The 22,828-nt window shown below is 47.3% G+C and overlaps 1 protein-coding gene across 1 annotated transcript in view; it reads left to right on the top strand.

Moving 5' to 3' along the window:
• The window catches only part of RABL6 (RAB, member RAS oncogene family like 6), a 51,025-nt gene that overhangs the window by 25,263 nt on the left and 2,934 nt on the right, over nucleotides 1-22,828 (top strand). The window contains exons 8-13 of the mRNA XM_068414017.1: nucleotides 48-151; nucleotides 9,693-10,051; nucleotides 12,186-12,351; nucleotides 18,407-18,622; nucleotides 19,286-19,634; nucleotides 21,000-21,171. Of these exons, the coding sequence (XP_068270118.1) occupies nucleotides 48-151; nucleotides 9,693-10,051; nucleotides 12,186-12,351; nucleotides 18,407-18,622; nucleotides 19,286-19,634; nucleotides 21,000-21,171 (1,366 nt within the window). The remainder of the gene's footprint in view (nucleotides 1-47; nucleotides 152-9,692; nucleotides 10,052-12,185; nucleotides 12,352-18,406; nucleotides 18,623-19,285; nucleotides 19,635-20,999; nucleotides 21,172-22,828) is intronic.

The following is a 22,828-nucleotide window of genomic DNA, read 5'->3' as shown; positions in this document are numbered from 1 at the left end:
TACAATGACCCTTTCTGCTCAGACCCAGCTTGTTTTCCTTTCTTCAGAGGGAGACGTTGCTACGGCAGCTGGAGACGAATCAGCTGGATATTGATGCAACTTTGGAGGAGCTGTCAGTGCAGCAAGAGACAGAAGATCAAAACTACGAACTGTATGTCATTGAACCATCTTTTCTAACTTTTATTGCAGTTGAGCTGTCACATGAATGTTGGGCAGCCCCAGCTATGGCATGTGGCCAGACTGAAGGGTCCAGTGAGTGACATTTAGGGTTTCTTTGGGTCCTGTAAAATGTCACTTTTAAGTGGCATCACCTGAAATGAAGCATGCACTTGGGGATCCCTGGGAAAGGGTCTGGTTCCTACAGACACGTGATCTACGGGAGGGCGGTGGAGGTGGAGCTGCGCAGCACATGCTGAAGGGATTGGAAATAGTATGTTGTAGCCTCTGATGCTGAAAGGGGATATTTTCCATCTCTCTACTGCTCAGAACACAAGTCGATTCCTCTTCTTCTGGCTATTGCATTCGCGTGTATTGTGTGTCTTATGATGGGTAGAAAGTAATAGCAACAACATTGTTGTCTTTTGTTCCCTTTGAATACTTCTAGACTGCTCAGTGCATTTCTGGTTGAAATAGTGGCTAGTTCCTGCTGCCTTGTGTTTGTTCAATGCCCTGTGTGTTTGCTTGCTGCTTGCAATAAGCTTTTGCCAGATTTAGCCCTGCAAAGCCAGTACATCTATAGCACAGGGAACAGGAATCTCTTCAGATTTCTGTGTTGTTGACAAATGTATTCTGTGAATTCCCATTGCAATGTCTTTATTGAGGTAATGTGCAAGCCAGAAAAGTCAACCTCAGAATGAGTTGGAAAAAAATTCTTTACAGGGAGCTTTATTTGGAAGTTGGAATCGATGATTATGAAATATTCATGTACAGCCATTTTGACAAGCATTTTTCAGACCAAGTTTGAAGTTCTATAACCTTGGTCAGTGTGTTTTCCTTTGTGAAAACATTGAAATACCCCCTGTACACACAAAGCGGTACTGTTTACGGAGTGTTCACCTCATTCTTTTCCTTAGGGACTGGTTAGTCTCCTCATGCCTTGAGCAATTCTCTTGATGTCCCTACTCAAAGGACTGGGCTGCGTGGGCTTTGCTGGTGGGTTTTTTTCCAGTACTTTTGTTTATACTGCATCAGTAATGGGAAGATACTTAAAAGAATCAAGAGTTGGCAGAGCTGTTCCAAACTTGCACAGAAGATCTTGCTACTTAGACACCTCTCACCCTTACACCGGCTTTAGCATTTGCTGGATCCTCACATGTCCCAATTCAGCTCACAAATCCAGCAGAAAACTACCTTCTGCCCTACCTACTTCTGGGTTACTCTGAGTTGGGCTAACTCTGAGGAGCATCTGTTTAACACCAGAACACGAAGGAAGGAGCAGCAGTATGGGGCTGGCAGCAGTGGGGTGGCAAGGCCTCCTAGTTCCAGCAATGGACATTAGACTGGATCATCCCATCCGGTGTCACCACACCAACATACCCCATTTGATAATATTGGTGTGCTTCCAGTGCCAGAGAATACCCGTTCTAGGTACGTGCTGCTGCAGAAATACTGTGATTACTACAGAGTATCACTTGCACTGTGGCAGCATCCAGAACCCTAGGGCCAGACTGGTCACATTGCTCTAGGCACTGCGCACTAACAAGTCAAAAGGTGTGTTCTTGCCTTTTGCAAGCTCGGAGGAGCTTTTGGTGCAGTCAGTGGTGGCTGGCATCACCTCAAGAAAAGCTCCTGAGTCATCTGCAGAAACTCCAAAGTCAGATAACCATTTGACCCACGTGTCAGTGCCCTGTCGTTCTCCAAAACAGCTCGTGAGCACAGAAAGAACAGAAGATGGGGTGTGTGCACCTGAAGATGCCCACTGCCTGGCGGGGCAGAGGAGCTGCCCTTCTCCTGCGCTGCAGAGCAGTGTGCTGTAGCAAGGACTGCTGCTCAGCTGCTGGGGAGGGCTTGCACTGCAGGTGGCTAATTGCACTATTAGGCTCGTAATTGGCTTAACATGGCATAAGAAATACCTTAGCAGTGGTACCTGACAGAAGAGGAGTTGCTAAAATGTTAAAAGCAAGATTTTTTCCTAGGATTCTGGGTTTAGCAAATAAACTGCCATTTTTATGCAGCTGGCCAACTTCTGCTTTCACTTCAGCTACTGCACATTTACGTCTGTGTACTGAGACCAATGTTCTTTGCTTTCAGAAAATAACACTTCTTTATAGAAAGGCCTTTAAAATATCCCTGGATGCTTCTTCCCTTGAGCCACTGATCCCAAAAGAAGAGCAGCGGGCCATGTCATGTCTGAGTACTTTGATCACGCTGACCAAAATAGAGTGGTATTTTAGGATTTCTGAGGTAGAAACAGAGTCCGCTTGTTTCAGTGGCACCTCTCTGAAACAGATGAGCTGCTGAGGGGTTACCTCAACCCCAGAGCTGAAAAGTGTACTCTTCCTACATTCATTTTTTATCCCTGCAGGAGCTCTTCAGGCTCAAGTCCTTTAGCCAAAGTCATGATTTAAAGAAATAACCCCACTCATCTGGCAGGGAACTCAGGTTTGGGTAAAGCTCAGATTCTTAGTAAACAGCTTAGGCTGGTGAACAGAGTGTCTGTGGACACAATGACAGTGTGTGGTGGGAATTAGAGCTTGCAGTTGTGAGGCAGGTCTGCCGTACTCATAATTGGGGCTTGGGAAGGTCCTTGCATTCCTGCTTGTCAGATGCCCATCATTTTGGGATTGTCATGTTTAAGACGCTGCTTCGGTGGATGTCAAAATGAGCACCTGGTGCGTTGTCCTCTGACACTCGCCTTGTTGTATACAGGACGTGTGCTGGTGCAGAGTGACTTGTTGACCCTTGGCAGATGTGAAGCCCTTGCATTTGTTGCTTCAGTTTAGACAGTACTTGGAGTTCTGCTGTTGGCACAAATTGTGCAGCAAGGGGGGTGTCAGCAGGCACTTGGGGCTGGAGGCCACCGTGTGCCTGCTGCCACCTCCTCCGGGGTGATTCCTGCTTTCCTGCCATAAAATCAGGCCATGGAGCAAGGCGAGGTGACAGTGCTAGGACATCTCGGTTATTTTGTTCACCCTTATGCACTTCTAGTAGCTGCTCTGTCACAGTGACTGATGCTAAATTTGGATCAGAGAACAGAAAGAGCACAAGAGCTCTTCCTCCTGCTGCAGCTGGGTACCCGAGGACAGAACGTCATTGCTCCAAAATGTGGATCCCAGAGAAAACACGAGGTGGCACACGACGCTGCCTCATCTGCCTTATGTAAGCCATCCCTTGGCAGCCCTGCCTGGGCTCTGCCTCTGTACGACACATTTAGATGCTTCCAGCTCTTTCCCTGTGTTTAGTCTCCTCTCTGCCTGCCACACCTCTTGCTCTGGTACTTTCCCTGTGGTTTCTCAGGTTTTATGTTTTCAATGCTGCTAAAAACACATTGCAGCCCTTTTTGAGTTCCTGAATTCTTACTAAACAAACAGCAGTGACTTTTTTTACTCTGTTCTGAATTTGTACATGATTTGCTCAATTTTTCCATTCTTAATTGTACCCAGCTTAACTTCCATCACAAAGAAAACTTTGTGTTCGGTGTGGATGTTCCCTCACTGAATGGTGCACATGGAGAAATAGTTTTTGGGAAATTGTGGAAACTCTTCCTGCATATTAATTTTTTTCAGGAATAAGCTGCTGGTGGAAACATTTGCAAAAGTTAATAAGAAGCAGATTTAATGTATGGTTTTCATGAGATTTTATGTTTGGCTGCCTTTTTTCTAGTATTACTCTTTTCTTTAATATCAAAAACCATTTAAAGGGTTAAGTAATCAACTCTCTTTGAATTAACTTTTTTTTTTCACCTAGGGATTAATGTAAGTTAGTCAAAAGGAATACTTAAGTTATTCTTTGTGAGAAATCCCATCTTCTTTCACACTTAATTTTGAAAAGCTTCAGGAAATTGTGGTCTATAAACCACTGTGTGATTGTTTGATGTATAAGCACGTGAAGTCCAACTTCCTCACAGGAATTGTTCATAAAAAAATGAGTTTTCACATTATTTACTCCTTGTGTTTAAGAGCTCCTAAGCAAACTGTTAGTCAGGCTTTGTAGAAATACATTCAGAGCAGTTGAACTTCAGATTATCTGAGATACTGTATGTTCCGAGCTACAACTTCTGCAGCGGCAGGACCTGTCCCATGTTTGCCACGTGATGGAAGTCCTTCTGGGTACTTCCCCAGCAGTGCCATACAGCTGTCATCTGCATTGTCAGATCATGCTGGATAGCCAGGTGCTGCAGTCCAGGTAGGGAAGGTCATATAATCATAGAATTATTTAGGTTGGAAAAGACCTTTGAGATCATTGAGTCCAACCGTTAAACTAACACTGCCAAGTTCCCCGCTAAACCATGTCCCTAAGCACCACTCTGCAGTTAAATCCCTCCAGGGATGGGGACTCCACCACTGCCCTGGGCAGCCTGTTCCAGTGCTTGACAACCATTTCCGTGAAGAAATTGTTCCTGATCTCCAATCTAAACCTCCCCTGGCACAACTTGAGGCCGTTTCCTCTCGTCCTATGGATGATGGACCAGTGAGTGCAAAAGGCATTTGCATCCTCCTCATGAGAGCTCCCTTTTTTGGGAGACACGCTCCCTGTGTTAGACAGCTTTATTCACTACAAAGTCATAGCCTGGGTTTGGGGGTTTTATTGGCTTGTTTGTGTTTTCTGCATTGAGCACAGCTCATAGTTTCACAAAGACTGTGGTGCTGAGTGACACCAGCACCGCCGGGCAGGAGGACCTGCCGCTAGAGCTGTTCTCTTGGATCTTCAGCTATATTAAAGTACAGGTCTGGAATCACACTGACTAAAGGCTGAATTACCAGTTAGGAAAGTAAAACCACTTTTGCTTTCTCTTCCCCCTGCCCCACCTTTATCATTTCTGCTTGCTGTGAATCACTGTTGCCATCAAGCAGATCAGGAGCCAGCATGTACTAGGTGGGACTCTAGGTCATGTTTTTTGTGTGGGGCTGCATTAAGACTTAATTGCAACTAATTAATTGTCATCAATCTTGCTAGAGAAGTGGAGAACATGGAGTGTGTCCTGTATGTTGTGGAGGGGAGGGTTGTCCTGCTGCATCCATTTTGTGTCAAGTGGAAAACCTGCGGAGCTCCTGGGGAGGGGCTGTGTTCTCCAGGGCCTGGGCAGCAGGATTCAACCCCGCTTGGCAGTTGATTTCACATTCAGGGACCTGGGCTTAGGGGGGAATCAGGTTCAGTACCTTTAATGAGCCCAAGCAAACCTGTGGAAATCTAACCCTCAATAACCCCGGTTAAATTGATGTCACATGGCCTATTAATCTTCATTTTTCACAATTAATAAAATAACCCAAAGCCTTTTCTTGCCCTATGAAATACACTTGGAAAAATTGATCACAGCATGTTAGAACCGGGAGCCAAAAAGCTTCAGGCTGCTCCCGTCTTCAATAGTAAATGAACATGAGCAGTGACAATTTTAGGAACTGAAAGGCTAACAAGTCCTTTTGTGCCTTTTTTTGTTTGCTCTGGGAGCAGAGCAACAGTACCCTCAGGCCCTGATGAATTTTTGTTCCCGCAGAGCATGTTCATCTTTAAAATTGCATAGAAGTCTCCTCTTGCGAGCAGGTCCAACTGACAGGGAATTATTCAGGGATTTTGAGGATGTGGACTCGTTACTTGGTTTGAAACAGAAGGAATGAGAGGCAAACAAGGAGCACACGTGTGTGAGGACAGATAACCTGTCTGGACTTGCGTGGCACGTTTGCTGTCCCTGTAACCCAAGTGAACAAGCGTACTCGGGTCACAGCATGAGTTTGTCTTGTGCTTTTATAGGTCCTGGTCTGCTACACCTAGTGTGGAGATGAAGCTGCTTGTGTCACAGTAAGATTTCGAGTCAGTCCTTTCAGACTGACAAAAAGGATAGAAAGAGGAATGCAGTGGCCAGATTGTATAGAATATGAGAAAAAACAGACACGTGGCAGGTTTGGCCTGGTGTGTTCCCAAAACAGCCCCGCCTGTGCCTCTGAGGAGTGTGTGTAAAGCCAGAGAAAGCATTCATGCATTATGTAGTATTTTTCAAAGTGTGGAGGATGCTTAGACACCTCCGTTCTGGAAATTACTGAGAGCTTGCTGGCAGCGTTTTCACGTATGCTGTTTTTCCACCCACTTCTTTCACGGAAGAAGATATGAATATGAAAGCTCAGCAGAGCTGGTTTATGCAGCCCATGTAAAACCGGTCTCAGACCATCCTTATTTCCCCGGTGTCATGGCACACAGCACAGAGCGTGGCCCACGTGTCTCGTTGGGGATGAGGAAGGTGACGTGAAGCACACGTGCCACAGCTCTCCCTGGTGCTGTGCTGGGGTAAGAGCCCGTGTCGTGCTGTCCCCAAATAACCATTGTGTCTTTCTACTAAAAATAACTTTCTGTCTCTTGTTCTTACGCCCTTCACATAATGTAGGTGAGCAAGGCACAGGAGCACAGGTGCAGAAGCAGCCTGCGTGTGTGTTACTTTCCAAACGAGCTGAGCTGGAGGGAAGGATGACACTCTTTATACTTCAGTTATGTAGCATTTTTTCCCCTCCAGCTCTTAAAATTCATGTGTTTCTGCAGGAGAAACAGGTGGTAGTCGCAGCCCTCCCTCCCTCTGGAGCTGGCTACTTGCCTGGAACAAAGCAGGTTGTTTCCAAAATGGGCAGCTTTGGTAGTACAAAGTACAGTAAATCTTCAAATACCCTGATATGGTAAAGAGTGTCCTGAGCTTTGTTGCATCCAGCTTTAAGTACTCTTCGAGCTTCATATTCTGTATCCTAAAATGACTATATATGTACTTTGTATATACTTCATACAGGATCCTTGTTCCTTAGTCTTCAGTGTACCATCATCTTATCCTCCCTGAGTCACCTAGTTGCCTCGATGGTGGGACCCAGTGTCCTGACCAGAGACTCGGAGGTTGTTTAATTGTGTTTTCATGTAGCATTGGTGATTTAGGTGCTGACAGAGGCAGTCAGAGAGCTCAGCTCAGCCAGATAGCGATGCGGGCAGCGCTGGCATCCGTATCTTGGATGCTGGATGCGGTGGTGACCAAGCTGGCTCCAGCCAGCATCGCTGTTGCTATAAACAGGAGGAATGAGTACCACAAAGCAGAGCTATTCAGCCATCCTGCCCTCGGCTCCCTGGGAGCCCTGAAGCAAAGCTCAGAGAGGAGGGATGACAGAAGTTAGCACTCAGTGCTTCTGGCGTGGATCTGTGGAGCCGCACACCCTGTAGAGGCAGGTCTCGTGGATGGCTTTTCAGGCCATAGCAGTTCACATGGCTGTGTGGATTCAGAGCATCTGCTTTCTTGGTCAAGGGCTGAATTGCAGGTACCCTTGGTTTATCTTTCCCTCACCACAGATGCCTTGTGTGGTCTGCCTTGAGGGATGCTGGATGGTATGTATGGTGACCTCCTCTTCAAGAAAGGAGTGATGTGAATTGCTTGGCCCTGCAGTGCAGTGACAGAGATGCACTGAAAATACACTGTTATATTCTTGCGGCGTGTGTGATGCATTGTGCACCTTCCAAACAAACCTGATGCAGTCTCCACAGAGCTCAGCGTAAGAATTAAGCTCCTTTATGTTTTCTCTTTGGTGCATGACAAATCCATGCCTCGTTTTCAGTGGAACGTGTTGTCGCACAGCTCACCCCAGCTACTAGTCCCCTGAGAGGGAGGATGGTGGAATGGATGCTCTGTGGCATGCTCTGATCTCAGCTCTGCCAGGAGCTTGTTTTGTTGTAGCCAGTCTGCTGGGTGGAATAAGCACATAAGCCTTGTCCCAGATCCTGGTGGAAGCATCAGTGAGGCTACTACAGCATGACACTAATTTAGATGCCTTGACAGCGGTCTCAGGGGACAGGCAGTGGACGGCCATGCGACAGCCAGGCTCCTTTTCTGCTCCTCCCAGGCAGTGTTGTGTTTGCAGCCTTTAGTCCTGGAGCGAGGCGAGTCTTTCCTAGCCATTCTCGTGTGGTGAACTTGGAGCAAGAACGCTTATTTCCTAGCCCTTAAGCAGATGACTATTTCCTTTGTACTGCTGAATTTCTTCCCATTTCTGTTATTCAGGATGATCCAGTTCTTTCTGTATCTTGTCCCTGTTCTCTTCTCTGTTGATGCTCCCTCCCAACTTACAACCTCATGAGCATTTCCTTGGTCTCTGTGTTGCTTCCTTGAAATGCTGAAATACATCTCAAGGCTAATCCTTGAGGAACTCTACCAGGGATTTCTCTTCTAGCTGATGCTGCTTTTTAATGCTACCCTTTATCTCCACTTTCACCAGTTCCTTAGTTAGGAAGGGCTCCTGGTTTTCCAATTCAAGTAACAGCTTCCTGGGGATGTTGTCTCTAGGGCTCCAAACACTGCTGGGCACAAAGTATATTAGTTTGTTCCTTAAAAGTATATCAGATTGCTCCTTAAAATAGGAAGTGATATCTCAAGGGGGTTTAGAGTCTTTTAGCCCTTGCTGTTTGCTTTCTGCTTAACAATCATTCCAGTGAAGGTGTCTGGCTGGATCAAGTCCCTGAAGGAAGAGGTTGTGCTCCTTCTTGGGAGTCTCTATTTTGACATACTCATTGCCTGCAGCACAACCGAGTCTGTCTGTCTCGCAGAAGCAGTGAACCCAGAGCCTCTGTGCTCATTAGGCTTAATGAAATAAGAGGCGAGACCATGACATTTGCTAGATTTTATACATGATACTTCACTTTGGGTGTCCTCTTTCTATCTCTCGGATGTGCTGCATGGAGCAGATCTTATTTTGAGATCATTTCATAGTAAGAACCTGTCTTTCTGTTAGTGTTTCTTTGCATACAGCTCGTGAAAAGACTGCTGACCAAATGGACTGGAGGAGGAGGCTGCAGCAGGATCAGGCTTGGTTTCCTTTTTGAAAAGGACAGAGCGTTTCACCCTCTGTAGCAGTGCAGGCTTTAATGCCCTTCTAGTCAGGAATCCAGCCAGGACCACAACTTGCTTCAGAGCTTCTGCTGCTTGACTTCACTGCCTCCCACACAGAGGGGGAGTGTGCGCAGGGGGAGAGACTGCCTGTGTGTCTGCACATTGCGAGAAGGATAATTGCAGTCAGTCCTCTGTGAGCCCTCTGGATAGCTTTTTCTTTTGATGTTCAAGGATTCTCCTCTCAAACCCATTCTTGGCTGAAAGAAGAGGTTTTTATAGCATTTGAATTTTCTTGAACACTCTGATCTCTTCTGCAGAATCTAAAAATGTGCCATTCCTGTAGCACTTACTCCCTTAGAGACATATGTCCAAGAGCTGACTTAAGGTTGTGTTTCAAGCCCTGGCATGTTGTTACAGTCTGTCTATGCAGGGAGTTCCCAGCGTTGCAAATAGAGGTTTCATCCTGCAGTGCAAAGCAGGTGGGGATTCTCCACACCATGGTGCAGATCGGGTGAGTTTAGCTGACGTGGGTGAACCAGATTTATTGTGGCCCAGGGAGCTGCGGCATCACTGAAAGCAGACCCATACCCTCCTAGCTCAGCACGTAGCCAAAGCAGCCCAGCATCATGCTCGGTGCTCTCCTGAGCACATTTTCTCCGTTCCTTATATTTGCAATTTATCTTCCCTGCAGCTTCCTTGAAATGATGGAAGCCCGAAGCCGAGGACACACATCGCCACTAACAACTAACGGGCAAAGCCCTTCCTCTGGCTCCCAGTCACCTGTAGTACCTCCGAGCTCCACATCGACGGGCAGCTCCAGCCCTGGCACCCCTCAGCCGCCACAGCCACTTCCCACAAGCTCCACCATCTCCACTGAACCCCCCCCGTCTTTTTCACCAGTGCCTGCAGCTGAAGCCCAGCAGCCTCATGCGCCTCCACCAGCTACAGCCTCCCCAGCACCTCCTGCTGCAGTCCCACCACCGAAGCGCAGCATTATTTCACGTCTGTTTGGGACGTCTCCTGCGTCAGACCCTTCTCCTCCCCAGCCAGGTAGGTGCTGGAGTTCAGTGTCTAGGCAGGGTGTCACCTGTGGGCATTTCTCTGTTTTCCTTTCATTTTTTCCCTGCAAAAGGCTGAACAGACAGGTGGCTGAAGACCACAGGCTCTGAGTGTGTGCAGCGGAGAGCTGCGCTGTCGCTCTCTATTTTTCTCCTGATTGATGTTGTGGTTTGTCTCTGTGCTGGGCTTGGATGGGGACTGTGTCCAGCCAGCTGGGTGGTGGCTGTAGCATGCTTCAGGAGGAAGGTACTGAACATGCAGGGAACACTAATAAAATAGCTGTCAGCTTCTCACCAGAAGCACATACACATCTTGAATAGCAAGAAAAATTGTTAGAGAAGCTATTTGAAGCTGGGTCTTCACAAAAGTCTGGCAGCTCAAAGGGGCTCTTGTGTGTTAACGGAGAAGAGCGGAGTGCTGGTTTTAAAGGTTATTCAGCCAGAAATGATCACGTAAGTCCAGGCTCTGCAGCGGATTCCCCTCTGGGGAAACAACGCTCCTTCGGAGATGGTCTGAGGAGGAGGGCAGCCCGCCGTGACTTCTTCCTTAGCGCTAGGACACAATGGAGCAGAGTAGCGCAGCGTTCAGTCCAAACCCTTGCCGGGTGAAGTTGCAGGGCAGAGGCATCAAGGGTTTTGTTGCATGCACTTTTACTGATCTGGACCTTAATTTGCCTGTCATGTTCGCTTTGTTTGCGAAGCTAACTGGAGCTGCAGAGCTGGCACTGCCTAAAAATCATTAGCATGACATGGTTGGAAATACCTTCCCTCTAAAACTGTCAATCCCCAGAGCTCACGGTCCTCTTGAGACACCCGAAGAAAGGAAGGAGGAGGTGGAACAGGGTTTGCAGTTTCAGATGTTGAAATCTTTCCGGTTTAGATTTGTATGCAATGTTCTGCATCCTGAATCAACCCGTTTCAGTTGGGTCATGACTCTTCCTACCCAGAAACAGAGAGGAGCAAATGTTAGAAATCCCTTGTCAATAAAAAACCCTTTGTCGTATTGATATGTAGGAAAAAGAGACATGGTCTCCTACCAGTGTTACAATCTTTGGGTTTTGGGTTTTTTTGGTTTTAGACTTGTGGCCTGAAGTCCTGGTATCTCAAGGGTGCTTTTTAGGAGGGTTGCAAAAGGCAGCTAAGAAAAGCTGATCTGTCAGTGTTATTAGGTTTATGTAGCATGCCAAGGGTCTGCACCTCTACTGGAACATACCTAGGGACTAGCTAACTGGAAAGTAGTTGAAAAATCACTGTCACAAAGTAATACTTGTTTTTTCTAGGAGCTGCTATTTAAGCTTTCCCTTGAAGTCTTGCAGTAGTAATTCTTTTGGCTGTGTTTTTTCTTACACCTACGCTATTCTGTGGCATTAGTAAGAGTGTTATTAGTATGCAAAAGTGATCTGAAAGCTATACTAGTAGAGCAAAATCTAGAAAAAAAAAATACAAATCTTGTTTATCCAAAAGAAAAGAGCCTAGATTCGAAGTGCAGTCCAGGCAGAAGAAAAGGGTTGAATATTGCAAATTCTGCAAAGGTTAATTGCTTTAGGCTTCTTGGTTATGCTTATTTAATGAGATTTCATTCTGGTACCTTGAAGATGGGTAACGATGTCTCTACAAATAAGTCTCTATTTGCAGCAGCTCTTGAGCTTTTGGTTACACAGAGCATCTAAAAGCACAGTGAAGAATCCTACCTTTGACAGTTACAGTTGAAAAAGCAAGAGGGAGGTGAGTGGGTGAAGTGAACAGCCTGGAAAAGGGAAGAGAATAACAAAGGGACGTCACACAGGAGCAGCGCACGCAGCATAGGTGTAAAATCCGGCTGTGGTGTGGTCAGGTGTAGCATTTGCTGTAGAGCAGAGTTGGCTGCCGTGCTAGAGAGATTTTCAGACTATTTGAGAGCCTGGTGCATTTTAAACCACAGCAGCTGTGTGTGGTCTGTGAATGCCTTCATGCAAGATTCTGGACTGGTTTGAGTATCCTGTTCACACCCTTTCTCTTCCCTTGCTGTGTAGCCAAGGTCCTGCTTCATGGCTGCTGCCACCCTGGGAAGGACAGACCTGTAAAAAGCAAATTTCTGTCTTGCTTGTGGTCAATCCTGTGTTTTACAACTGCTGTTGCTAATGCAGATGCTGCTGCTGCCACTCCTTCTCCCCACCCTGAAGCCCCTGCAAAAGTACAGAGCGTGGAGGACTTTGTTCCCGATGACAGCCTGGACCACAGCTTTCTAGAAGACCCAGCCCCACAGAAGGACAAAGGGAAAGCGCAGACTAAACGCCGTGTCGATAGTGAAAGGTAAGGAAAGGAGGATGGAGGGAGAGTCAGACAGGGACGTATCTGGGTGTGCAGTCTGAATGATGAGTCGGGCCTGGATAAACTGGTGTAACTCTTCAGAAAGTGACTGCAGAGCAATTAGCTGCCCCTGAGCCTGTCTGGCTGTGGTGCGGTTGGTCGTAGCGTTCGCTGGCTCCCATTGAATGACACACACTGCGCCCTGGGAATGAGCAACAGCAGCAAAAGCTGGTTATCACCTTCCTGGTTTTGCTGTCTTGCTTTCAGGCTTAGTGTTAAACCACTGGGTTGCTTTGGGTCAGGAAGGGATTTCCCTTCTGGCCAAACATGCTGAAACATTTGAGATATTTTCCTTGTGGAGCACAATGCACTTAGCAAGGATATTAAGTTTTGCCTAACGGATACTTTCCTGCTGCAGAGGCCCAAAGCATGGCCAAGCTCCTTCGTAGCCTGGTACTGCCATTCCTGAGGCATTATAAAGGGGTTTGTGTTTGTTGGAGGACACAGGTTGCCCAGAGAGGTGGTAGATGCCCCAACCCTGGAGACATTCAAGGCCAGGTTGGATGGGGCTCTGAGCAACCTGATCTGGTTGAAGATGTCCCTGCTCACTGCAGGGGAGGATGGACTAGATGATGTTTAAAGGTCCTTTCTAACCCAAACCATTCTATGATTCTATAATTCTATCCCCCAAATGGCAGAGCTGTGCTTATGCTGTAGGCTGGCTTTTCTTTTTTTTTCTCCTTTTTTTTTTTCTGTTCCTGGCTTTGATGTTTGTTAACCAAAAAAAAGGGAAAAGGGATTGTGTATACTGAGCTGCTCAGACAAAAGATGTGCAGCAAGCTGTCTGAAAGCAGACTGTCACTTAAGAGGTGTCCTAAGCATACTCACAGGCTCTTCATCCCTCTGCTTGGAATAGTCCTTGCCTACTGCCTCTTGTCATCAACACGGGATTAACCAGGAGAGTAATTAAATGCTGATACAGCTCATCTGTGAGTGTGGTGGATTCTGCATATTTTGACATCTTTGTCATGATTCAGTGTTCTCTAGTTCAACCACAAGAACTTTAAATCAATGCTGTGTGTGAGTCTTGATGCCTGTCTAATGCAGGTCAGCCTGAATCATCATCCCTTGTGATGGCAGAATACGTGGATGTTTTATTAAAAAAAAAAAAAAAAGAAGGAAAGAGAGAAAAAAAAAAGTGGTGGTTGCTAGAAGCGTGCTGACCTACAAAGCATCTTGCTCATGGCTGTGGGTGAGCTGGGATATTTTTATGTGTTTAACAAGGAAATGTCAGGAGAGCCAAGCGTGACCTTCCTGGGCTTTGCTGAAGGACTGGGTCCTGGAGTGCCCTTAGAGCTCCTCAGCTGCAGTTCTTGCTGTGGGTGGGAGGTTGGATGTTTAACAAAGGCTTCTCTTCTCCAGAACGTCAGTCGTTGGAAGCAAATGGGTGTTAAACTATACAAAAAGCCAAACATGTCAAACAGTGGTGCAGGAGCCCTGCTCCTTGGTTGTAGAGCAGTCATGTTCTTGGCTGCTATGATGTCCTTCTGCACACTGTCCCCAGTCTTGGTAGCCTTCCAGTGCATCTGAGCTGGTGGGGGCAGAAAGAGAGACACCTTTGGGCTTTCACAGGGCACAGAGAGGACACTTGTTCGCAGCTTCACGCTTTGACAGCAGTGGTAACCGTCTGCAGTTAGAACAGCTCTGTTTCCCTAGGAGAAGACCTTGCAGCGCATCCGTGCAAATTCAGGTGCTCATTATTTCTCTGCAGCTTGGCATCCATGTCTTGCTCTGGTTTCTTATGTAGCTCACACGTTTTCTCAGTGGTCTGGCAATTTTACCTTCTGTTTCTTGCCAAAAAGGGCCTACCACAATAAGCCAGATGTGCTGAAACTCAGAGATGTAGATATGGTTCTGACCATCACCTGCAATAACTGATTTCCTTCAGGATGCCAATTACAACCCCATGATGCCCAGGAGCCATGTAAAAGTTCTATAAGCACTGTCCCTAATAATCAGCTTCTGCAGTGAGTAGGTGGTTGTAGCTGCAAGAAAATCTACTGCTGCAGAAATTTATCTCTGACCTAGAGAACACAAAAGTTCTCCTGTGAAACCACTCAAACCTAATGGAGATTTTATTGGTTTTAAAGAACAAAGTGCTGGAAGCTGTTTTCCCCTTGCATCTGAGTGAGGAACAAAGCCTGAGAACATACTGGAGAGCTGTGTTGAGGTCTCCTGAACATTTTTAAGCAGGTATCTGACTGCTAAGCTTACGCAGCTTGCCAGCATTTCTTCTAGGTGTGCTGTAACCGAGTGTGAGCTCTGAAACTGAAGAGCCATGGAAGATGTGGCAGAAGAATGGGCTGTGTGTTGAGAATTTGTGAACTTCTCTTACTCAAATAAGAGGAATTGCCTGGCTGTCCATAAGGAAGAGTCTTGCAGTTAGCTCATGTGAGAACACCTTAGTGCGCAGGGTGTTTCAGTGTGAAGCAGAGATCGTTACATTCCCAGAATCACAGAATGGCTGAGGTTGGAAGGCGCCTCTGGAGGTCATCTGGTCCAACCACCCTGCTCAACCAGGGCCACCCAGCACAACATCCTCTCCCAAAAGGTCTCAGCTTGCTCCTCATCCATCCCCAGGCAGAGCTCCGTGCATTCCAGCTGCTCTCTCACGTAGAGGACAACTCCTCGGGGAAGAGGAGAAGGTCTTGTTCTCGTTGTTGGAAGCAGGCTGTTATGCTGTGTCACTGAACTGCTTCCTGAACTCAGGGGTGTGTTTGCTTCCATTTGGAAGAACTTGTTTGCTTTTCTTTCCTGAGCTTCAGAAAGAGGTTGCAAACTCCGGTATTTCTCGTGCGTTTTAGTGATGTAGGGGATTCTTGATTTTTTTTGCAGCGATGTCGTGTGAACTTCTCCCATTCCCTATCCGTAACGCCTCTGAACAATGGAGCAAGAGTTGACATGGAGCACTAATGTTAGAAAAAAACACTTTTTTTATTTCCTGAAGCGTGCTACAGTGAGGAATGTGCTCATGCCTCTGGAACAAGGCTGCTCTTGCCCAAAGATCAGACAGCTGCCGAGACTTTCAGCACTTACTGATGTCTTTTGGTATTGCTATAGCTAAACCCCAGCACAGATCTACGGAGATTAATTGAGCCCTGGGTTTTGTTTAATGGCGTGTTATGGTTCTCTAGCTTGCAATAAAGAGCACTCCCCAAATCAGTTTCCTTACAGGTTAATTAGGAAGGCAGTTCAATCTCCCAGTTTGCTCTTCCAGAACTTAATTTGCTGCTCTTTAGCCTGATGCCCTGAGTCCGTGCGTATGTGACTGCACCGGAGAAGCTAATCTGGCTCCAAACAGGCTCCCCCCTTCCCTCCTGCCGGGTCAGGCTGGCCGGGGTCCATGGGTGTGCTGTAGGTGTCTGAAAGCAAGTTTCTGCTGTGCCTGACAGTGTTCCCGTTCTGTCTTCTCAGCATCACTGGACATTTATCTGAAACATTGATTAGATTTCCTTGTCCTTACGTCTGAAGGGCTTTGAACTGGTTCTTTGCTTTTATGGTGTCTGTTATTTATTTAGTGGTACCCAACTGCACTAGACCAAGTGAGGGAACCTGAGGACGCTGTTTGCTTCGCACTAGAAGACCCCCATCTCCTAGAATATAGTCATGCAGGCTCATCCTGTGTGATTCCCTCAGCTTATCTGCTTTACTAGAGTTTGGGTTTTTCCTCTTTCTCTAGCCCCAAAAACTGATATGGCAAGAGGATTCTGCTGGCTGCCGGCGGGGCTGGTGGAACACAGTCGATCCAGGTTTGAGAGCGCGTGCTCAGGTTGCAGCAGGATTTGTCTCATCACCGGCAGCCGCTCTGGGCGCACAACGGAGGGCTCGCTGAGGAAACCCCGACGTGCTCTTTGCTCAGTAGCTCAGATGCAGCCCTTGGCGAGCGTGGTCAGTTTTGGTGGGTACCTGCACCTGCAAACACGTTGGCTCAACGTTAACTCAGGCTTGGCAGCGCGTCAGGAGAGAGTGGTGCAATGTGCTTGTTTTTGCATGCGCTGAATTCCTTCCAGCTGGAACCTCAGGACCACAAGCTGATACTAATTTTGCATTGTCAGACCTTGTTTGTACTGCAGCAGTGATTTTCCTGACGTACATTCACTCCGTCGCTTTGCTCTTAAGCTGTCACCCAACAATTGGTGTGGAAGTTGTAGACGGAGGCAGGGTATTCACTGCAAAGAGAGGTGACCCACTTTGTGTGGGGGGGTGTGTACACACGTGGATGTTCTGTTCGGACTGGGAACGCCTTAAAGGCTGCAAGTCTCGTGTGGTAGAAGGACAGTGGCAGCTATCTCTGAAGAGTCCCCGTGCTTAATGAGCAGTGATGTGTTAAAGAAACGTAGTGTCGCTACTTCAGAACAATACCCTGCCATTTTTAGGATGCAGCTCCATTTTCTTTGCAGTGCATTTCAAGAGGAAACCCTGCCAGTGCTTCGCAGACTCAGAAATGGCTCACTTGTCATTCCTCCAGCCTTGGAGGCTGTTTTAGGCACCAGTTCTCTTCTCCTTTGTGTGGGACAGGCTGTGTGCCTCCTTTCTGGCTCGCTATGTGAGCAGCAGTGTAAATGATGAAGGGGCTCTTCAGCAGCCTGCCTCTGCTTAGCTGGGAGCTGCGCTGTGAGTCCTGAAAGCAGAGGGATCCACACCAAAAGCAGAGGGATCCACACCAAAAGCAGAAGGACCAAGTGGATGTTAGGACTCTAACCCAGACAAGCATTGATTGTCATCACTCTCCATGTGCTGCACCGGTTGTCATAAGCACGGCATCCCCTATGTCACAAATAACTCCATTATCTGTTGGCAGACGTATTAATTCTTTAAAACTAACTCGTAAACCAATAACGAGCCACAAGAAGAGCCAGAGTGAGTAGTACAATCATCCGGGCTGTGTTAGGGCCTCGGCATTTCCCATCCCATCAGCACACCATCCTTCGCTGTCTCTTCCAGTGCTGGCTGTGTGCTAGTGACTGGGAACACCACCTTCTTCCAGATTAAGGATTGTAGGTTTTTGAGATTCATTTTATGCCTCTAAAATTTAATCTGTTCCAAGCTGTAATCATTTTTTGTGTGTCTGTAAAAAAATGAAGGCTGGGTTTGTACAATCCATATCGAGTCATTAGAAGGACAGTGACTATTGTGCGTGGTAGGCTATCAGGAAGGAGCTGGGTATCTGTTGCGGATAAAGCAAATAAAAGGAGGAAAGATGATGCAAAGGCTCATCAGCTGAGGCTGGGGAAAATATCTGTATTCCTGATATGAGCAAATCCTTCAGAAAGTATTAAAATTGTTGAGTCCTGGGGACAGCCGGACAAAAATCCTCAGCTGGTAATTTCAGCTGCGAAGCTCGCTGTCAGGATGCCTCTGAACACGTAACTGTGTTACATCCAGGGAGTCCAACAGACTCCTAACTCTAAAAGTGTGTCCTTTGGTTAATTTAATTTGGGGAATGTTAAAGCGTGGTTGCGGTGTCTGGGTAGGTGCCTGCTTCAGGGAGCGCCGGAGAAATAGAAATAATTCCAGGAAGGTAATAGCTGCACGTGAATTCCCATAGCAGTGGCAGTATATGATCAGGTTTAATTACAGGATGTGGGGATTAAGGCAGGCAGTTCCCACGGTTTAATTGACTGATCCTTGCGTGTTGGACCGGAGATGTTCCGGTAGAGCTGAAGCAACTGCTCTGTAGCACTGAGGCTCATCTTTTCCAGCCGCTTATTTTCAGCTTGAGTGGTAGGAGCTGCTGATTGACACGTCCTTCTGTGGCCTGTTTTGTACAGGGCTTGTGCCACCGCTGCAGCCCACAGGGTGCAGGTCCAGCCTGGACGGGGCAGCGGCTGGGCAGTGTGCAGGGGGAAAGCTGGGCAGTGCAGTTGCCCTGGGCTGAGGGACATTGACCCTGAAGTTGGCTGGAAAAGCCAGGCGAGCAGCAGCGTGCTTTCAAGGGGAGGCATGTCTGTCCTAGCACATCCTGGGGTCCTGTGTCTGATCGTTGTCTATTTTGCAGCGATGGAGAGGTGCCCGGGGCGAACCCCATGGTGGCAGGTTTCCAAGATGACCTGGATCTGGATGACAAAATCCCCAGCAGGCCCATGCTGGCAGCAGAACGGGTGCCCAGCAAGAATGTCACCCTCTCCAGTGAGGAGGAAGAGGAAGAGGTGAAGGACTCTAAGGTCGTACTCATACCTGATGAAGACATCGACACAGAGCAGGAGAAAAAAAGGTATGAAGCACAGCCTGAAGTGTGGGGTTGTGCTGGCAAACTTGTGCCTCTTCTCAGTCCTGCCACTGACTTCTGTGCGGCCTCTGGGAAGTCTTGGGGTCTCCATCAACCTGTTCCTTCAGCTGTAAGCTGGGGCTGTGCTTGCTTCAGGTGTCACCGCTCTATGCAGTGTTTTCTGTACCACAGCTAGTGCCTTTGAGCACTGTGCTCCTGTGGTCGCTGGTACATTTCTGCTTGGGAATGGCCCGGGTTTTTTCTCAAGTTTCAACAAGCGACTATAACTGAGCGCTTGAACGTCTGTTTGTAGCAGTGTGAGGAGGACAGAGGAGTCGGGGCTTGTGGTGAAGGGAGTGGAAGTCATTCACCACACCCTGTGCTGGAGAACAATGAACTAGATCATGTTCTCCACATACCACATCCTGGGGGTGATAGTCAGGTGTGACCCACTGGCGCAGGCACCTGTGCATCAGCATTCACAGGGACACGAGGGTCATCTTCAGCCTCTGAGTGCTGTGTGTTTGACCATACACCCCCCTAGGATGAATTGCTGCTGCTCTTGAGATGCACATGGCAGCCCTTGAGGCAGGCTCGGCTATTAATTGTGCTTTGCTTCACAGAGTGGGAGTGTGGACAGGTTCTGACAACTTGTTTCTTTCTTCTCAGGTCTTCCAGAAATGCTCTGAAACCACAGAGTGAAGCAATTTTGACCAAAGCAACTGACCTGAAGCCTCCTGACAGTTTACCTCCACGTTCTGGGTCTGAAAGAAACAGCAGCAGCAAGCTCAACACTAGCCTGCCAGCTGCTGCTGCTGCCACCCCAGCAGCAGTCCAGGCCCCAAAGACCACTTCCCAAAGCAAAGGACATGCTCTCAAGCAGAAAGTGGTCAAAGAGGAAAAGCCTGAGGAGTCTGACAGTGATCAAGAGGGACCAATAGCTACTCAGATGCTTTCATTTGTTATGGATGACCCAGACTTCGAAAGCGAGGATTCTGACAGCCAGAAGAAGAAAATGGTAAATAACACACGTGGATCGCTGTGCGCTGCTGGGAAGCTGAGCTTGAAGTGCTGAGGCTGCTCTCCCATCTCTCAGCGGCAGTCACAGCAAGTGAGGTGCTAAGCAACCTGAAGAGATTGATGTGGAGATGGAGATTGATGGAGAAAACGCAAGCATCTTCTCTGGGGTCGTAGGAACTTGCTGCTGTGGCTCTAAATGTCCCTGATTTCAGTGATCCACGCTCACAGCCAGCAGAGCAGTCTTTAGAAACTGCTAACAGCCATTTGGGATGGGCAGTTGCTGTTCAGGGGTACTGCTGGTGTCTGGGTTAGCTGTTGTTCAGGAGGGTTTATGTGTTTTTATCATTCCAGAATCCTGCAGAAGGGACAGTTGTCCCAATTTCTTTAACCTTGCCTATATGTCATGCTGTTTATTAAGTCATTTTCCATTAATTTAGCATTTTCAGTACCTGCTTTTCCTGGCGCCTTAATATGAAAGCAAAAGTATTTGGAGCAAGTTTACTTCTCTTGCACGTGATGATGAGAAATAGGATTTGTGAGGGAGCTCGCTGTTGCGACAGCGTCAGGGAGATGCCCACAACTTGTGAACGCTTTTTAAGTTCAGGGTTTATTGATCAGGCAAAGCAGTGAAAACACGACCATCAGCGAGGAGGAGGGGGACATTGCATAGGTCAGTAGCAGAACGAGGTCGTGTTTGGTCAGTATGGAGGGTGTGAGAAAGGGTGGTTAACCTTTTAATCCTGAAGAGGATCAGTTGGCAGGTATCAGCAGATCATTAAACTTCATTTCCATTCCCGTCATGTAGAGACAGGATTTTTGCGTGATATCCAGTCTCTGCAGTGTCCTGTTTTTTAGCCCACATTGAAGGGGCAAATTTACCCTGGGAGCACATTCGCTTTTGACTCGGTGAAGGGATTTATTCCACAAACACAGACTGCTCCCTTGTCCCTGCCGCGTGTTGCCTCTGGTACGTGAGACCCCACAGAGCTACACAGGAAAAGGGTTTTGTCTGTCAGGTGTGAAGGTGAGTTTTCACCCTATTAGATTTGATTATCCCCAAAACAGAGGTGCCTCTCTAGGGCAGTTAGAGGCTGATGCTGTTGCACTAACACAGTTGAAGGTCTAGTTTAATCCTTTTACATCAGAACATCAGAAATTTGATTTTGGTAGCAGTTATCAGTGCCAGTGGTACCGAGAGAAGGAATAGATAAATCAAGGGCATTGATTTCCAGGCAGTAGCAGCTCAGTTGAGCTACCGTTGCCTTCCCTCCTCCCCGCCTGCTGACATCTGACATCATTGTATACAAAATGCTTAGAGATTTTGGTTGAAAGATTTGTGTTGTCTGCCTTTTCTTGTCTCTAGAATGAATTCCCGGTCCGGGAAGATCTCTCTGAAATATCTGATGACGATACCTCGTTGGCAAAGCCACCCCAGCCTGTGAAATCGACGGTCCACTCCTTTAAACTGAAAAATGACTCAGATCTCTTCGGTTTGGGTTTGGAAGAAACTGGTCCCAAGGAGAGCAGTGAGGAAGGTAAAGGTCACGCCTTCTTTCTGTTCTTTCTGATTTTGTTTGTCAGGCATCTGTTTTTTTCCAGAATGGTGCCAGGGTGTAAGCAAACCAATTTGCACTAAACAAAATACCCTGTAACTTCATGCAGTGCCCTGTGTGAGTCTTTAATGTGGTTTAACACGGCATAAATAACTGTCGTAAAGTTTTTCCCCAGGGGCAGAGGGGAAACTGGCCTTGTCTGTGGCATCAGCTGTGTATTATTTCTGTCCCGACTGGAAGCAGGAGCACATCTTTCACAAGCTGCTTCTGTATAAAAGGCTTCCTCGTTAGCCTTGCACGCCTGGGAAGTGGTGCTCAGCGTTGCAGTGTCCACCCCCTCAAGAATTTGGATCAATCTGAGCAAAATGCTCTGACATACCCTGCCAGTTTGCTCTTCTATTTTTGAGAAAGGTGGGGTGGGGTTCTGATCACAACCTAGGCATTCCTCAGGCTTTTTTTCATCCTCTGAGGGAACAAATCTTACTTGCACAAATAATTTCTGCTGTCTTGGCATTACTGCAAAGCAACTTCCTATAGATCTGCCCCTGATGTCACCACGAAAGATGAGAAGTTGAAGACTTAAGGGGAGAAAAAGCTGTAACAGCACCGGAGAGAGATCTCTTTGAACAGCTATTCCAAAAGTGTAAGCGAGGTGTCACGGCTGCGATGGCTTCATCGGCTTGTCGCTTTGAGTTGCTGAACAGCTCAGCTTGAAATAGCTCCAAGTGTATCTGCAGAGGCTCAGGTCAATAATTTAACTTCAGTTTAGCATCTTTAATAATTCGACACGGGTTCCTCCTATCTCCTCTTTCTGGGATAAATATAAAAACATGTCTTGGTAGTCAGTCAGTTGGAGCTTGACAGCAATTAGAGCTCCCCATGGCTGACTTGTATTTACAGATCAACCAAGGAAAAGAATGTGTAGGTAAGATTGGCAATCACATACCACCCATGAAACGTGGTGCAGTTATAAACCCTCCTGTGAAACAGCCAAGTAGGTACTCTCCTGTTCAAGGATTTTTTTCTGCAAAGGCAGTGAATGTTCAGTGGTCTAATTAGCAGCCAAGTCATCAACCACAGTAACCTGGGACAAATGATTTGACAGTGATGGACTCTGGGGCTCATTCAATACTGTGAAGGCAGCCACCTCTGTAGAGCAGGGCTGCAGCACTGACAGTTTGGCCTCGTGGGGATATAATTTCCCTACATGGTTTGAGCAACAGCGAGTGCTAGCCTGCAAGGGTGCTCCCATCTGCTGACACCGTGTCCTCCATGGTCCTTCCAGTACCACCCCGACTCACAGAAGCACAAACAGTGCCTGGTGGGATTTCTGTCTGCCTTCGAATATTTAGTGGTCAGAGGGAAATTGTTCCCAGGAGCTCTTCTTCGGTTCTGGAAATAATAATCTGCTCCCCAGTTTGGCCTTTGGACCAGCTTGTAGAGCCGGTATCTATTTGTTTCTTAGTAGCTGTGGTACAGTGAACATCCAGGTCAGTGTTCATAACACAGAATAACATAGATCATATAATGCTTATAATGAAACTAGACGTATCTGGTTAAGTTAGGGTGTGACTGCTGGGGCCTGTGTTGGTTTCTAAAGGGGTGCAGTTTGTCCCGAGGAGTCGGGATTGCCTTTGCA

This window comes from Nyctibius grandis, chromosome 16, assembly GCF_013368605.1.
Source record: "Nyctibius grandis isolate bNycGra1 chromosome 16, bNycGra1.pri, whole genome shotgun sequence".
NCBI classification, from domain to species: Eukaryota; Metazoa; Chordata; class Aves; order Nyctibiiformes; family Nyctibiidae; genus Nyctibius; species Nyctibius grandis.
Note: the sequence above shows the minus strand (reverse complement) of the source record. Positions and strands in the feature narration are given on the sequence as shown.